This window comes from Babylonia areolata, chromosome 13 (assembly GCF_041734735.1).
Source record: "Babylonia areolata isolate BAREFJ2019XMU chromosome 13, ASM4173473v1, whole genome shotgun sequence".
NCBI lineage: Eukaryota > Metazoa > Mollusca > Gastropoda > Neogastropoda > Buccinidae > Babylonia > Babylonia areolata.
In genome coordinates, this window is record NC_134888.1 from 8,013,739 (window position 1) to 8,032,274 (window position 18,536).

The 18,536-nt window shown below is 41.4% G+C and overlaps 1 protein-coding gene across 9 annotated transcripts in view; it reads right to left on the reverse strand.

Moving 5' to 3' along the window:
- Positions 1-17,080, reverse strand: part of LOC143289028 (transcriptional coactivator YAP1-like) — a 48,828-nt gene extending 31,748 nt beyond the window's left edge. For 8 of the 9 annotated variants that reach the window (XR_013056167.1, XR_013056165.1, XR_013056170.1 and 5 more), the window contains exon 1: positions 16,497-17,078. Coding sequence is in view for 3 of the 9 variants with exons in the window: in XM_076597813.1 (XP_076453928.1) it covers positions 16,497-16,900 (404 nt within the window). In the remaining 6 variants the exon portion in view is untranslated. Of the gene's footprint in view, positions 1-16,496 lie in introns of all 9 variants that reach the window. The other variant, XM_076597812.1, reaches the window with a different exon arrangement.
- Between the last annotated feature and the right edge of the window lie 1,456 nt (positions 17,081-18,536).

Sequence of the window (18,536 nt, forward strand, 5' to 3'; positions counted from 1 at the left end):
ACAAGTGTCTTGTCTCAAGCAGCTGATGAACTTGAAAACCCCTGACCATACTGTTCGGTAAGTCATTGTCAGCAAATCAGATACCAGAGGACTGGAAAACCGCTCATGTCACATCGATCCACAAGCAAGGAAGTCAGACCACTGTCAACAACTACAGGCCAGTCAGTCTCACTTGAATAGTGTGCAAGATTATGGAGCAACTGACACGACAGGGAGTCATGGAGCATCTTGTCAGAAATGACATTATCTCCCAGCAGCAGCATGGAATTGTACCTGGCTGTTCCTGCATCACACAGCTTTTGGAGGTTATGGATTTGTGGACTGGCATCAGTGATGGAGGCAGTATAGACATTATATACATGACTTCCAAAAGGCCTTCGATTCAGCGCCCCCATTGTCGATTGCTGGAGAAAGTCGCAGCCTGCAGAATTCAAGGAAGTGTCCTGGGATGGATAAGAGATTTCCTGACCAAAAGGAAACAGAGTGGTGATCAATGGGATTCAGTCAGATGAGGCAGACGTTATAAGTGGAATTCCACAAGGAAGTGTTCTGGGTCCTCTTCACTTTGTCATATATATATATATATCAATGACCTTCCAAATAGCATCCAGAGCACTGTCAAGATGTTCACTGACGATACCAAGTTGTTCACCAGAACTGTAGAAGTGACACTGAGACTGGCACACAAGAGCTCCAGGAAGATCTTGTGAAACTACAGGACTGGCCAAGAAAGTGGCTCCTCAGGTTCCACCCACAGAAGTGCTGTGTCCTGAGACTAGGTAAACAGAGTGTGCCAGAGACTGTCTACTACATGGAGGATCAAACGATTGATGGCAGCCCATCTAGGCTGAGGCTAGCAGAAAGCATGGCAGAAAAGGATCTAGGAGTTACAACAGACAGAAAACTGGCATTCAAGCAGCACATGCCACAGTCAACTGCAAAGGCAAACCGTATAGTTGGTACAATCCATCAATCGTTCGATCACCTCACAGAAAAGACCTTCACACAACTATACAAGAACCTGGTTAGACCACTTTTAGAATACAGTCACTGTGTCTGGCAGCCTCAGTCAAAAAAGTCCCTCTGTAACTACGTTAAGGATGTCGAGGATGTTCACCGACAAGCCACGAAACTTCTGGGCCACATCATGGACGATCTTGAGACTACCCACTTGGAGCACAGACGACAGAGGGGAGAGCTGATCGAGGTTTATAAATACCTCAATGGACATTACACCACTGAAAGACAACAGTTCCAGCTATCCGACATGCTGAACCTCTGAGGCAACTCTATGAAGCTGTCAAAGAACAGGTTTCACCTCAACGTCAGAGGCAACTTCTCTCACAGAGGGTGGTCTCAGCATGGAATGAACTTCCAGATCAGGTAGTCAAAGCACCATCAGTCACTGCCTTCAAAAGATGCCTTGACAGCCATTGGAAGGACCTGCCAACCATTTATGACCCCCAGTGTATTCAACAGGCCTTAGTGAACTGATAGCCACGCATGCTGAGTTTAATTGTTAGCTTAGCACGTGAACAGGCCTGTAATAAGGCCTTAACCACGAGGAAGTAAAGTCAAGATTACAGTGTGCATTATAGGGGAAAGGTGGGGTGGGGGGTGGGGGGGCTGGACATTACAGTGTGCATTATTGGGGAAAGGGGGGGGAGGGCTGGACATTAGTGTGCATTCTAGGGGAAAGGGGGGAGAGGGCTCGACGTAACAGAGTGTAATATAGGGGAAAGGGGGGAGAGGGCTGGACATTACAGTGTGCATTACAAGGGGGGAGAGGGCTGGATGTTACAGTGTGCATTATAGAGGAAAGGGTGGAGAGGGCTGGACATTACAGTGTGCATTCTAGTGGGAGAGGGCTGGACATTACAGTGTGCATTACAAGGGGGGAGAGGGCTGGATGTTACAGTGAGCATTATAGAGGAAAGGGTGGAGAGGGCTGGACATTACAGTGTGCATTCTAGGGGAAAGGGTGGAGAGGCTGTGCATTCTAGGGGAAAGGGCTGGATGTTAGTGTGTATACAGGGGAAAGGGGGGAGAGTGCTGGACATTACAGTGTGTATTATAGGGGACAGGGCTGGACATTATAGTGTGTATTATAGGTGAAAGGGGGGAGAGGGCTGGACACTGCAGTGTGTATTATTAGGAAAAGGGCTGGACATCACAGTGTGTATTATAGGGGAAAGAGGGAGTGGGCTGGACATAACACTGTGACTGTATTATGGGGGAAAATGGGGGGATAGGGTTGGACATTGCATAGTGTATTACTACTATTGGGAAAAGAGGGAGAGGGCTGGACATTACAATGTGTATTGTGGGGGAAAGGGGGGTAGGGGTGGTACAGGCTCAGACATGGGTCTGTGCTGGAAGAGGGAGATAGAAAAGATGCAGCCAAGCACTGAAGAAGAAAAACACAGCCAGGGCCTATGGAGTAATGGACAGTCTCAAAGCATCTCACACCACAGTACTACTCCACCACTGGGTCAGGACACTGACCTTTCTATCAGGACAATGGGAATGAAAGGACTGTAACAGGAGTGCAGGGCCAGGCCACAGTTGGGAACAATACACAGGGGAAGCCTGACAAGGCCAGGTGTGTGGGTGTGGAAAAACCTTCAACACTGCTTGTGTACAGGGTTCATAGCATAGACACACCTTGTTCAAAACAAAAATTAAGACACACACACACACACACACACACACACACACACTACAAAAAATATGCTCCTTCATTCAATGTTGTGCAGTTTTACACACAGCACAAAGAGAAAGACAGGAGAGGTGACAGACAGACAGCACACAGAGAAAGACAGGAGGGGAGACAGACAGCACACAGAGAAAGACAGGAGGGGAGACAGACAGACAGCACACAGAGAAAGACAGGAGAGGTGACAGACAGACAGCACACAGAGAAAGACAGGAGGGGAGACAGACAGCACACAGAGAAAGACAGGAGGGGAGACAGACAGCACACAGAGAAAGACAGGAGGGGAGACAGACAGACAGCACACAGAGAAAGAGAGGAGAGGTGACAGACAGCACACGGAGAAAGACAGGACAGGAGACAGACAGCACACAGAGAAAGACAGGGACAGACAGCACACAGAGAAAGACAGAAGGGGAGACAGACAGCACATGAAGACTGGAGACAGACAGACAGCACACAAAGACAGGAGACAGACAGACAGCACACAGAGAAAGACAGGAGAGATGACAGACAGCACACAGAGAAAGACATGAGGGGAGACAGACAGCACACAGCGAAAGATAGGAGGGGAGACAAACAGCACACAGAGAAAGACAGGAGACAGACAGACAGCACACAGCGAAAGACAGGAGGGGAGACAGACAGCACACAGAGAAAGACAGGAGACAGACAGCACACAGAGAAAGATAGGAGATAGACAGCACACAGCGAAAGACAGGGGGGAGACAGACAGCACACAGAGAAAGACAAGAGACAGACAGACAGCACACAGAGAAAGACAGGGGGGAGACAGACAGCACACAGAGAAAGACAGGAGAGGAGACAGACAGCACACAGAGAAAGACAGGACAGGAGACAGACAGCACACAGAGAAAGACAGGAGACAGACAGGACACAGCGAAAGACAGGAGGGGAGACAGACAGCACACAGCAAAAGACAGGAGGGGAGACAGACAGCACACAGTGAAAGACAGGAGGGGAGACAGACAGACAGCACACAGCGAAAGACAGGAGGGGAGACAGACAGACAGCACACAGAGAAAGACAGGAGACAGACATCACACAGTAAGGGGGGGGGGGGGGGGGGGGGGGGGAGGAAGATGAAGAGACAGCCATGGATCAACAGTGATCCACCACAGGGGGTGGTGAACTTCACCATGCTACACTTTGGGACCTCCTGTTCAAAGAGAACCCCAACAAAAGAATCCAATGCCAAACTCTTGGCCTGGAGGAATCAACTTGTCATCCCCCCCAGACCCCCTCCACACCTGCACCTGGGTGTTCCACTGCTGCCTTCACCTCTCTCTACTCATTCCTCACTTGGATCAAATGCCCGTTGACTTTTCACAACTTGGTTGGCTGAATGAGCCTCACATTTAATTTCTCTTCTGCTTTTAACTTGCCAGCATGACATAGGCTCATTCCAAGACGATACTAACTTGATGGTTAAATCATTTGTAATATATTTTACATGGTTTTATGGAAATTATACGGTTAAACAATACATGATGGGCATAATAACTAAGTGGTTAAAGCGCTGGACTTTCAGTCTGAGGTTACCAGGTCTGAATCTCGGTGACGGCACCTGGTGGGTGAAGGGTGGAGATTTTTCCGATCTCCCAGGTCAACATATATACAAACCTGTTTGTGCTTCAACCCCCTTCGTGTGTATATATATGCACACTGAACATCAAATATGCACGTTAAAGATCCTGTAAATGTAATCCTTGTCAGCCTTCGGTGAGTTATGGAAACAAGGAACATACCCAGCATGCACACCCCAGAAAACGGAGTATGGCTGCCTACATGCCAGGGTAAATAAAATATATTAAACAAAGGTCATACATGCAATTTTAATGTTACATGTCTGTGTGATCATGTGTGTGTGCCTGAAATTTGATTGAATGACACAGGAAACAAATGATGAGTGCCCAATATAATGGCAGCTGTCAGTCGGCTCTACCCAGGTTGGCAGCCTGTTGTGCAAATGACCATGTATTTGTAAAGCGCTTAGAACTTGGTCTCCAACCTAGGATAGGCGCTAAATAACTTATAAAATTTTATCCATGTCAACCAATCAATCAATCAAACAATACGTGTGCACTTGCATGGCTATATATATATATATATGGTTAAAACATCAGCACTATGCTGCTGGAGAATAAACCCCACCCTGTCCTGAAAATCTTCCAACTTGTCCCTCCTTTCTTCTTGTCATTGACAGCTGCCACAACACACACACACACACACACACACACACACACACACACTTCTCAGTTTCTAGGCTCTTGTTGCAGAGGCACAACTCTTTTCCAGAACCCATCATTATGGAGCTGAGATGGGTTACAACACAGCACTATAATTAGTCCCAGCTTTAGAGGCTGAGGGGGAGGCTCCCAGGCTCTCCTCCTGTTGTGCCCACACTTGTCAAACAGGAAACATTAACCAGTCATTGTCTGTCCTGAAAAAAATGCCCCACCTCTTTCTTTTGTCTCTCCCTCACTAAATTAGACAGTATGGTGACACTGGCCCTGAATTTTGTTGGTTTTTGGTGTGTGTGTGTGTGAATGAATGGGACCCCGGGCATGGTGGTAGTGGGGCAGAATGGAGAAAGAGCCAGAACCAGAGGCTGATTATGGCTGGCATGGGGTGATGCCCATTCCTGTGCTGTCAGGAGTATTTGTGTGAGGTGCAGTAGGGTAGCCTTGTTACAATCCTTCATGTCTGTATGTGTAATTCACTCTGTGTGTGTGTGTGTGTGTGTGTGTGTGTGTGCGAGTGAGAGAGAGACTCAGGCTCCAGAGAGAGAAACAAAAAAAACAAAACAAAAACAAACCTACAAATACTCTTCCTTCATTTTCTGTTTTGGGGAATAATAAAATAAAGTTCAATCATAAATTTCCACAATATCTTTGAGAGTGCACACACACACACACACACACACACACACACACACACAGATGAAGGACAGACAGACAACCAAGACTGGTTGATTTATTGTATGATATGATAACTGATATACATCACAGTGCTGTGTGCATAAACATAAAACTAGTTCAATTTTATTTTCTTACAAATGGGTTACATAGTGATCAAAATAACAGTTTAATTTTATTTTCTTATAACAGGGTTACATAGTGATCAAAATAACAGTTTGATTTATTTTCTTACAATAGGGTTACATAGTGATCAAAATAATTTTATTTTATTTTCTTACACCAGGGTTACATAGTGATAAAAATAACAGTTTAATTTTATTTTCTTACAATAGGGTTACATAGTGATAAAAATAACAGTTTAATTTTATCTTCTTACAACAGGGTTACATTGTGACCAAAATAAGTTTAATTTTATTTTCTAATAATACGGTTACATAGTGATAAAAAAAAAGAAGTTTAATTTATTTTCTAACAGGAGGAGTTTGTATTATACTCCATGTTTGGTGTTTACATATACTTACCATGTCAAACTGATGCAAACTAGGCCTATGGTTTGCTCTGTTTGGCCAAATTTCGCGCGGCTAACAGTGAAAAGACGCCCCTCTTAGTCTGGCCCGCTCTTAGCCAATCAAACGCCTCTAACAGCTATAAGCGCTGAATCATTCCGTACAATAGGGTTACATAGTGATCAAAATAACAGTAATTTTATTTTCTTACACCAGGGTTACATAGTGATCAAAATCAAGCCAAGTCAAAATGATCTTTATTGAGGGTAAAAGAATAAGTTTATACAGCTTTTTTACATCCTGCCCTCAGAAAAAAACGAGAAGAAAAAAAAATTAATAAAAAAAGGAAGAAATGGGGGAAGTGAGGTTCTGGAAAGGATAATATGGAAATATTACAGTTTAATTATATCTTCTTACAATAACTTATGGTTACATAGTGATCGAGTAACAGTTTAATTTTATTTTTTTACAACATGGTTACATAGTGAATCAAAATAACAAATAAAGAAAGATTAACTGATATGTTCTGAGTTAGTGTGTTTGACATTAGTCAGTCTGATGTTCCCCTTAATAGGCCCTAGCTACAATAACTCGTGGGTTACTCTGGTAAAGTCAGAGCTTTACTTCTTGGTTACTGAGACTAGTGAGAGCCAGAGAGCTCTACTTGTGGGTTACTCTAGCAGAGAGCCAAAGAGTTAACTACTTGTGGGTTACACTGACAGTCAGAGCTCTACATGATGGTTACTCTGGCAGTCAGACAGCTCTACTTGTGGGTTACTTTGGCAAAGACTGAAAGAGTCAGACAGCTCTACTTGTAGATCTATCTATCTTAGTATCTATCTGTTAAGTTCTATCATGTAAGAGTCTCAGTTCTACTTCTGGGTTACTATGGCAAAAAGTCTGAGAGCTCCACCAGTAGGCAGTACCAGAACATATATATATATAACATGTCAACAAAAGTCGGAACAAACATTATTTCCTAAGCTTCCTGGCCTGTGCCCTGAGGTTATGGTGAAGCACTAGCAAGACAGGCAGTGATTCACTGATTGATAACCATCCTGACCACTACATCGCTACATGTGGTCACTCTGTCACAGTCAGGGGCAGGAGGCTGTGTCCTGAAAGATCTCTGGCCACTCTTCTCAAATCACTTTTCCTGTCAATGCCCCTGCCCATTTTCTTCCACAATGACTGACACACACAGGAAGGAGTTTTGAGAAAGACAGACAAGACACATTTTTATAATACAGGAGTGCAGAGAAAAACAGACAAGACACAGATAGGAGTGGAGAGAAAGACAGACAAGACACAGATCACACAGGAGTGTAAAAAGACATACAAGGCAAATAAGAGTGCAGAGAAAAACAGACAAGACACAGATACTAGATAGGAGTGTAGAAAAAGACAGACAATGACACAGATAGGTGTGTAGAGAAAGACAGACAAGACACGGACAGGAGGTGTAGAGAAAGGCAGACAAGACACAGATAGGGAGTGTAGAGAAAGACAGATGAGACACAAATAGGAAGTGTAGAGAAAGACATACAAGACACAGATACTAGATAGGAGTGTAGAAAAGACAGACAATGACACAGATAGGTGTGTAGAGAAAGACAGACAAGACACGAACAGGAGGTGTAGAGAAAGGCAGACAAGACACAGATAGGAGTGTAGAGAAAGACAGACAAGACACAGATAGGAGTGGAGAGAAAGACAGACAAGACGCAGACAGGAGGTGTAGAGAAAGACAGACAAGACACAGATAGGAGTGGAGAGAAACACAGACAAGACACAGATAGGAGAGTAGAGGAAGAAAGACAAAACACAGATAGGAGAGTAGAGGAAGACAGACATGACACAGATAGGAGTGTAGAGAAGGACAGACAAGACAGATAAGAGGTGCAGAGAAAGACATACAAGACACAGATAGGTGTGTAGAGAAAGACAAGACACAGATAGGAGTGTAGAGAAAGAAAGAATTTAACACAGATAGTGGTTTAAAGAAAGACAGACAATGACACAGATAGGTGTAGAGAAAGACAGACAAGACACAGATAGGAGTGTAGAGAAAGACAGACAAGACACAGATAGGAGAGTAGAGGAAGACAGACATGACACAGATAGGAGTGTAGAGAAGGACAGACAGGACACAGATAAGAGGTGCAGAGAAAGACATACAAAACACAGATAGGTATGTAGAGAAAGACAAGACACAGATAGGAGTGTAGAGAAAGAAAGACAATTTAACACAGATAGGGGTGTAAAGAAAGACAGACAATGACACAGATAGGTGTAGAGAAAGACAGACAAGACACAGATACGAGTGTAGAGAAAGACAGACAAGACACAGATAGGAGGTGTAGAGAAAGAAAGACAAGACACAGATACTGAGATAGCAGGTGTAGAGAAAGAAAGACAGACAAGACACAGACAGGAGTGTAGAGAAAGACAGATAAGACAAAGATAGGGGTGTAGAGAAAGATAGGCAAGACACAGATACTGAGATAGGAGGCATAGAGAAAGACAGACAAAACACAGGAGTGTAGAAAAAGACAGGCAAGACACAGATCATATAGCAGTGTATAGAAAGACAGACAAGACGCAGACAGGAGGTGTAGAGAAAGACATACAACTACAAGACATAGATAGGTGTGTAGAGAAAGACAAGACACATAGGAGTGTAGAGAAAGAAAGACAATTTAACACAGACACAGATACTGAGATAGGAGGTGTAGAGAAAGACAGACAAAACACAGGAGTGTAGAGAAAGACAGGCAAGACACAGATCATATAGCAGTGTATAGAAAGGCAGACAAGACACAGATAGGTTTGTAGAGAAACAGAGACAAGACAGACAATGAAAGACAATTTAACACAGACACAGATACTGAGATAGGAGGTGTAGAGAAAGACAGACAAAACACAGGAGTGTAGAGAAAGACAGGCAAGACACAGATCATATAGCAGTGTATAGAAAGACAGACAAGGCCAGATAGGTGTGTAGAGAAAGACAGACAAGACACAGATAGGAGATGTAGAGAAAGACAGGCAAGACACAGATCATATAGCAGTGTATAGAAAGGCAGACAAGACACAGATAGGTTTGTAGAGAAACAGAGACAAGACACAGATAGGAGAGTAGAGAAAGAAAGACAAAACACGGACAGGAGAGTAGAGGAAGACAGACATGACACAGAATGGAGTGTAGAGAAGGATAGACAAGACACAGATAGGAGGTGTAGAGAAAGACATACAAGACATTGATAGGTGTGTAGAGAAAGAAAAGACACAGATAGGAGTGTAGAGAAAGAAAGACAATTTAACACAGACAGGGGTGTAAAGAAAGACAGACAATGACACAGATAGGTGTAGAGAAAGACAGACAAGACACAGACAGGAGTGTAGAGAAAGACAGACAATGACACAGATAGGTGTAGAGAAAGACAGACAAGACACAGATACGAGTGTAGAGAAAGACAGACAAGACAAAGACAGGAGGTGTAGAGAAAGACACGACACAGATACTGAGATAGCAGGTGTAGAGAAAGAAAGACAGACAAGACACAGACAGGAGTGTAGAGAAAGACAGATAAGACAAAGATAGGGGTGTAGAGAAAGACAGGCAAGACACAGATCATATAGCAGTGTATAGAAAGACAGACAAGACACAGATAGGTGTGTAGAGAAAGACAGACAAGACACAGATAGGAGATGTAGAGAAAAACAGGCAAGACACGGATCATAAAGCAGTGTATAGAAAGGCAGACAAGACACAGATAGGTGTGTAGAGAAACACAGACAAGACACAGATAGGAGAGTAGAGAAAGAAAAACAAAACACAGGAGAGTAGAGGAAGACAGACATGACACAGAAAGGAGTGTAGAGAAGGATAGACAAGACACAGATAGGAGGTGTAGAGAAAGACATACAAGAAATAGGTGTGTAGAGAAAGACAAGACACAGGAGTGTAGAGAAAGAAAGACAATTTAACACAGACAGGGGTGTAAAGAAAGACAGACAAGACACAGATAGGAGGTGTAAAGAAAGACATACAGGACACAAATAGGAGTGTAGAGAAAGAAAGACAATTTAAGACAGATAGGGGTGTAGAGAAAGAGAGACAATGACACAGATAGGTGCAGAAAAAGACAAGACACAGATAGGAGTGTAGAGAAAGACATACAAGACACAGACAGGAGGTGTAGAGAAAGACAGACAAAACACAGATACTGAGATAGGTGTATAGAAAGAAAGACAAGACACAGACAGGAGTGTAGAGAAAGACAGATAAGACACAGGGATGTAGAGAAAGATAGGCAAGACACAGATACTGAGATTGGAGGTGTTGAGAAAGACAGACAAGACACAGATAGGAGCATAGATAAAGACAGGCAAGACACAGATCATATAGCAGTGTACAGAAAGACCGACAAGACAGAGATAGGTGTGTAGAGGACAGACCAGACACAGATAGGAGGTGTAGAGAAAGACAGGCAAGACACAGATCATATAGCAGTGTTTAGAAAGGCAGACAAGATATAGATATGTGTGTAGAGAAAGACAGACAAGACATGGACAGGTGGTGTAGAGAAAGACGGGCAAGACAGATACTGAGATAGGTGTAGAGAAAGAAAGATAAGACACAGATAGGAGTGTAGAGAAAGACAGGCAAGACACAGATACTGAGATAGGTGTAGAGAAAGACAGGCAAGACACAGATCATATATATAGCAGTGTATAGAAAGACAGACAAGACACAGATGGGAGGGAGTGTAGAGAAAGACAGATGAGAGGATATTCCCTTTGAGTTTATTACAACAAGTTAGTTGGTGCATACAATTTACTTTTATAAGATCGTGGGTAATCCTGTTGAGTTTAATTACAAGAAGAAAGTTGGAGCATACAATTTACTTTAAAAAAAAAGAAAAAAATGATGAAAGTAATTTACTATTATACTTGAATCGCTGTTCTTCCTTATCCCATTTCAATCTTCAATGAGGAAGAGACAATACGTTATACGGACAGCAGAGAAATAAAAGATGGGTAGATTTCATCATAACAAGACCGCACCAGAAAATTTGCCACTCACTGGCAAAACAGACGAATAATATTCATACTTCCATAACATTGCATGAATATAACATATGATGGCTGAATTCTGAAAATATCATATGAGGTAATGTCCAAAAGGGTGACCAAGCGCTGTTGTCCTAGCATAGTGCAGCATCAATAGTTAAGCCGCTGTGGTAAGACTAAGAAGTAGCATTGTGGACACAGCAAGCTGAAACTTTGAAAAAATGAATCTATTCTTTGCACCAACACTTGTGTGATGTTGGCAAAGGTAATGAATATTGGATGTCACTTCACATCCAAAACAAATGCTCTATTGGATGTGAATTATATAGATCTTGAATGTCATTTCATGATCAAATTGGTACTCTGATCAAATCTCTAATCAGATGAAAATGTCTGCTTATGAATCAGAACATTGGTACCCTGATCAAATGCTCTAATCAGATGAAAATGTCTGCTTATGCATGACAACCAGATGTTCTTCAGCCAGCTTTTCTGAACCAGGAGACTTTATAATCTATCTAAAGTACCTTATATTCACTGACATTGTGCCTACGAAGTGCACACTCCATACAGATGTGGAAGTGTTCTTCACAAAGTGATCAAGTAGAGTCAGCACTAACACTAGTAACAAAATACTTCTTTTTGACAACACCAGCCCCCACAAGGCCGAGATCACCACCACCTCTCTTGATGAGCAAGGTGTCCAGATTCGTCCCCACCCAAAGTACAACTTTTGGTTCAATCTCTGTCACTGAAGCACAAGTTGGCAGGACCCTGAGGATGGAACTTTTAGAAGATCTGTCCAAAGCCACTGAGAACTGAATCAGTCAATGCCTTGACTGCCTCCATCAGACTGGAGAGAACACAAACCCACTGAAATCATGGCTGAGATGCTTCCAGCTGTTTGGCTTGCACAGGGCAGCACTTTCAACGGTGGAATGTGAGTTACGATTACAGGTAAATTTTATCCAACTAAAACTACAGTTGCTATTCAGTATTCTACAATCCGAAAAACAACACACAGCATTTGAACCCCATATTTATGATATTACCAATTTCATATTTTATCATTTCACATTCACTTCTTAAAAATTCCACTTTCCAGTTTGAACTGGAGGGTTCAGACACCCTTTCAAATGCCTGTGGCTTTGTGCTGTAGCTTGCAGTTACAGTTACTGCCTGCCGTTTTCCTCTCACTCCAAGCTCTCTCCCCCTCACCAAGTCTCTCTCAGCAGTCTGATTGTTCTATCAACTGGATAAAACAGTCAGGCAAAACACAGTCTGACAGTGATGTCATTGTTTCCCCCGGCTCACATTATATTGCAGCAATGCTTGAAATAGCACTTACTGATAGGCCTCTCCTCTACTTTTAGCTCTGCTGAAAATATTCCCACTATCCCTAAATTAAGTTCCATCTATCTGTTCCCATCATTTCATCGAAAGTTCTTTTTGTATCCCACATGGCATGTCTTTGTTCATTTTTTTTTAATTCATAAATCATCACACTCTTCACTTGCCCATGGACTTTGCTCAACCGGTAATACAGAACTTTTAATTTTTAATTTACTTTTACTTGTTACTTTTCTTTTAGTCTTATTCTACTGAAATTCCACCATAGTCTTCACTTGCCCTGGGACTTTACTAAAAAGGTAATACTGGACTTTTAATTTTTAATTTCCTTTTATTTATTTATTTTCTTTTACATTTATTCTCCTGAAATAACACCAAAAGGTAATACTGGATTTTTAATTTCCTTTTACTGGTTTCTTTTCTTTTATTCTACTGAAATAATACTATAGTCTTAACTTGCCCAGGACTTTGCTAAAATTAATATTGAACTTATAATTTAACTGTATTGGTTTCTTTTCTTTTACTTTTTGTGTTTTATTCTATTGAAATAACACAGTCTTATCTTGCCCATGGCTTCGCTTTGCTTGCATTGCTAAAATGGTAATGTTCAACTTTTAATTCACTTAATTACACTTTCGGTATCACAATTTTAACTTGCCTAGGGACTTTGCTAAAAAGGTAATTTTTAACTTTCACTTTACTTTTATTTATGTTTCTTTTCTTTTACTTAAAAAAAAAAAAAGAAAGAAAGAAATAACAAACCATAATCTTACTGAAGTTACTCTTAACTTGCCCTGGGATTTGGCTTTGTTAAAAAGGTAATATTTAACTACCAATTTACTTTAATTTCATACTTTCTTTTCTTTTACTTTTTTTTTCTATTTTCCTGCCTAGTTATTCTTCAAAAAATCTTTTGTACATTAAACTTCCGGGCCTAAGTCAGAACAGTCACTTACAATAACTGAGTAAGAGGATACTCAGCTCAATTTCACCATAACCTGCTTGGACCCTTTAATAATAATGCCATTCTTTTTCTTTTTTCTCCTTTTTTCCCCAAAAAATTCAGCCACCAAGAAAATCATTCAAATTCAAAATCAAATATTAATATCATATGAGTTATGACTGATCATTACTCCTGCCCAGCTTTGAAGAGCCCCATCAACAACTGCGAGTTCCAAGTGAACACTGAAATGAGTTTCAAATTACACTGCATACATCATGAGTGATGGCTTTGTCAATAGACTGCTGGAGAGTTCTGCAGCCATCTTGGATCTTGCACATGTATGCGCATCTAAATTTAACTCCAAATCAAAAGCTATGCCAAAGGCAATTGACATAAGCAAAATCAGCAAACATATGCTGTTCCCTATTTCTTCAGTTGATAGCCTCCATTGTTACAACCAATGTACAATATATGCACAATAGAAAAAAACAAAACATGAAGCAAAAAGTCAAAAAAAGAAGCCTTCTGTTTCGCACCTTCTGCCTCTCTCGATTGCCTTTGTTGCTCGAAATTTTGGAAAGCCAATCAACTTTGAGAGAACAGATCATGTGAACTGCTTTCATCAGTCATAGCAGTCTATTTGTGGCTATGAATGTGAGACAGAACTTTCTTCAAGAGCACTGCTGAGTTTCCAATGACTTTAGCCAAGTCTGGGTACTATATTACTTTTTTTCTTTTTCTTTTTATTAGAGTCATGGCTTTGTAGAATTATGAGGTAATGTGATTCTTAACTTTCTAAAATATCAGCACAGCTATGTTTTAAATTACTTTGTCATGTTCGTGTACTAAGTACTGCTACTTTTAATGCTATACTGGAATGAAAGTTCACTGGTCAACAATGCAATGGTACAACTTACAGAAAATTAAAGCAACAATGCATCAAATTTACCGATTCAATAAAGGGTTTTTAATCATATCATGTAATAAGAAGCCGAAAGAAAAGCACAATGCATGAATATATTTCACAATGGCAGGCTGGGTTTGTGTTACTGTTAGTGTGTCACATGACATGCATGCGTGCACAAGTAGACAACTAATTTAGTATCACAAACCGCTATGTATTCAATTTCAAACTACTTATTCTGTTAAAGTCAATACCACCTTCACCTGAGATTAAAGATACATGCTATTGACACTGATTTGATGTGAGCAAAATCCTACTGAGTTAGCAGCTAACTTTTTTTCAAAGAGGACACACACCACAAAAAGAGGTCTCCTGGCCAGATGAGGTAAGTGAAGGATGAATACTGACATGACATGAATTAGGGATGATATGAACAAAATGAATCATGCTGCATATAACATTGACAACAAATTCAAATTATGCAATACTCATTTCATTTGCAAATTAATTAATATTTCATTAATCTCTACTTTTAATCAAACTAGCTGTCAAGAGCTGACTGATCTTAGTGATCAGTTTAATCATTCATTTATCTCTGCCTTAAGCAGACATGGCATACCACAATAATTTGATTTAAATATGTATTTTTATTTGCTAACCTATTAGGTAACCAAGAAGATAATAATTAATAGTTCTATAATATCAACACACCAAAATGATCAATCAGTGACTAATGTACCCTGTGTTCTTGCGCTGCAACTCCCACATTTTATCGTAGGTCTGAGTGGGCTTTGATGTGTTTCCATAACCCAACCCAATGTAACATGTAAGCATGCATGCATATAAAAATTACCGATTTGATCCCAAAATGTATGTTTTGCACACAAAATTAGGATTAAGGTACAAACAAAACTGTTGACCAGATAGATCAGGAAAAAAAAACAAATTTCCACTCTTAACATACCAGACATCAATGCTGGGATTAAACTTGGATCCTCTGACTTTAAGTCCAATGCACTGACCACTCAGCTATTCTACCTATCACCAATCATACAGACAAAAAATCAATGTACTATACACAGTACACAACATGGGTATTTGGCAGTAATATCAACAGTTTAATGGCAGTAAAAATAGTTACTATCAGTACCAGTGTATTTGGTAGTGATATTAACAGTTATTTGGCAGTAATAATAGTTACTGTAAGTTTGGCAGTAATAATAGGAGCAATTTGCCAGAAATAATACTTTCATTTTAAAAGGGGGCTTTTCAACGCTCCAGCTTTTTGTAAAATGTGGGTTTTTTTTCCTGACTTGAGTCATTTAATTCTGTGCTAAACTGAAAAAAAGGAAGCCTTCCTGATGAATAGTTTGTGCAAACCTTTGCATCCATGGTTGCTTTGTAATCAACTTCTAATTCAATGCCCTTTCTTTTTTTTTGGAGGGGGGAAGGGGGGGGGGGGGGTAGGTTAGTCTTTTTTACTTGTGATCTGTGCGTAAGTTATTGGCCAATTGGGGTGTTGTTTTCTACCCGTACTAATTTGACTTTCTTCATACCAATCAAAATATATTCTTTTTATTTCACCAACTGCAGACTGAAAGTTGGTTTGTTTGGTTTTTTTTTGTTTTGTTTTTTTTGTTTTTTTTAACCCCAGTTGAGGTTGACCAACTCAAACTCCCCCCCCATATATCTATGTAACTTTTAAGTTTATGCTTTCTGTGTATAATTATAAGCCACGACAATTGACACTAAAAACAAATAATAGTGCGAAAGGCTAACCAAGACTAATGTCAGCTGTATTCAATAAAAGTTATACTGCTTTGATATCATACAAAACAAAAATACATGCAAACGTGCTACATTTTCATAATCGCTGGAAGATATATTTTTAAACATGGGAATATCTATCAACATGCAAAAAACACACCAAAACACACAGACTAGAGCTACGTATACACTGGTACAGTGCCGAGTGCCACTCATTTTCATTCGTCAATGTTTGGCATTCAATATGGCGACAAAAATAGCAGAAGGGGTAGATAAAAATGGCCAGGTGACTTACTTTAGAAAATACCTTTGTCCCTGCGGCGTCCTGGCCATACCCCATCCCGGGGGAAGAGGTTCATCCAGAAGTTCACAACTGTGCTGTCTGTGGTGCTGGTGAGTTGGTGGGGGTGGGGCGGCCGACAACGTTTGTTGCAGACTGGCCGGGGACGAGTGCGCCCTCATATGACTGATCGGACCCACATCACCGTAACCCTGTGTCTCTGGCCCACCTTTAGGGACACCCGTTTGATTCAATCCTGGCTGCCGAAAAAATGAAGCTGGTAAGTTCCTGTCACGGAAAGGAATCGATTTATTGGCATCCTGAGAGTGTGGGTCCACCACCTTGAAGAGGGCCTCCATTTCGGAAGCACTGTTCTCACGCACATGAAGAACATGCGAACTCGCCCGTTCCTGCGACATTTTCGTCGATAGATAACCTTCTTCCCCGGGAATCACAAATCTTCACAACCTACAAAAATATTTAACCAATCTTTCGTCGAAAATATTCCGTAAAACCCTGAAGTTTTCCTGGGTAATCTTCAGATGGGAGGACAGTGAGAAAGTTTGCACGAAATTGAGTTTATCCAGACTGCTTGCAACAGGTGAGGAATTCCGAGACAAAACTTAGTCCCACACTATATAGTCTCTTGTAAATAGTGTTGATCACAAAACTAACCAGAGAAACCTGTGTTCGATTTGTCTACATTAAGTACAGTAAATAAAGGAACAGTTCGACTGTGTTTGCAAACCGTTATCGTCTGTACCCAGCGGGACAGGCGGATGTGTGCGAACTGAGTGCTGTGACGTCAATTTTCCGCATTTGGGACAGTTGGCTGCAGACAGCAACACGGAGCCAGTCAGCTGACTACTTTCAACCTTTTGTCACACATTTCGTCTCTTCTGATCGCAAAACCGTCGTGAATGTCACTCTTGTTTTCAACTTTACAACGTGACGCCGCCAGTGCTCGCAGCAAAGTGTTTTCGTAATTCTTAACAGTAAAAATAGTTTTCAGTCCAGGCAAGGCCCTACCCCCTTCCCATATTTGGAAATTTGCGTTCATGATTTCAGAGGGGGCAGCTGTCAATCAAGTTTCGGCAGAATTCTGCCTCATTAATTTCATTCGTCAAACCCACTATTGAATGACCCCATCTTCCTACACACTGAAAATAGAACGCGTCTCTTGATTTTGGACCCCACCCCACGTAACCTGTTGCAATCAGAGCCAGCGGTCATGTCGCCGCCACCCACGCCCAGTGTGTGCCATGGCTGGCACAGTCGGCCCGGTGATAGAAGCCATTGGCATCAGTCAGCAGTGCACGTCAAGGCTGCAAGCGGCACATCCAGAGAGCGTAAAATTGTTTCTGTCTTCTGAATCAGGATGTGTATGTTGGTAACTGCATGGTTGGTCACACAGAACAATTATTACATCACCCGGATTTCCATCGCTGTCGAACGTTATCACCACCATCATCATTAGTCAATCATAACGAGTGTGCATGTTCAAAATTAGTTCTTATCTTTCTTCTTTTTTTTCTTTTTTTTCTTTTTTTTTTTTTTTTTCTTTTTTTTCCTTTTTTTAAATTTTTTTTTTTACACTGCTTGGATCCTTCCCTCGATTGACCTAATTGATTATTCGTTTATACCTTTTCAACCAGTATTCATGTACATACTTATTAAAATAGGCATCGGGTACCAGGTTCATCATTGAAAGTTTGTTTGAACAGGTTAGTGATTGACTGACCGTTCCAGTGGTCAATGCTGATTTGGACACGCCCTGTCACTGACTGACCAGTCACATGGTCACTGCTGACACGCCCTGAGAGTTGACTGGTCACTTGGTCACTGCTGACACGCCCTGTGACTGACAGGTCACTGCTGACACGCCCTGTGATTGGCTGACCAGTTACGTGGTCACTGCTGACACACCTTGTGATTGTCTGACCAGTCACGTGGTCACTACTGTCTGACACACCCTGTGATTGTCTGACCAGTCACGTGGTCACTGCTGACACACCCTGTGATTGTCTGACCGGTCACGTGGTCACTGCTGACACG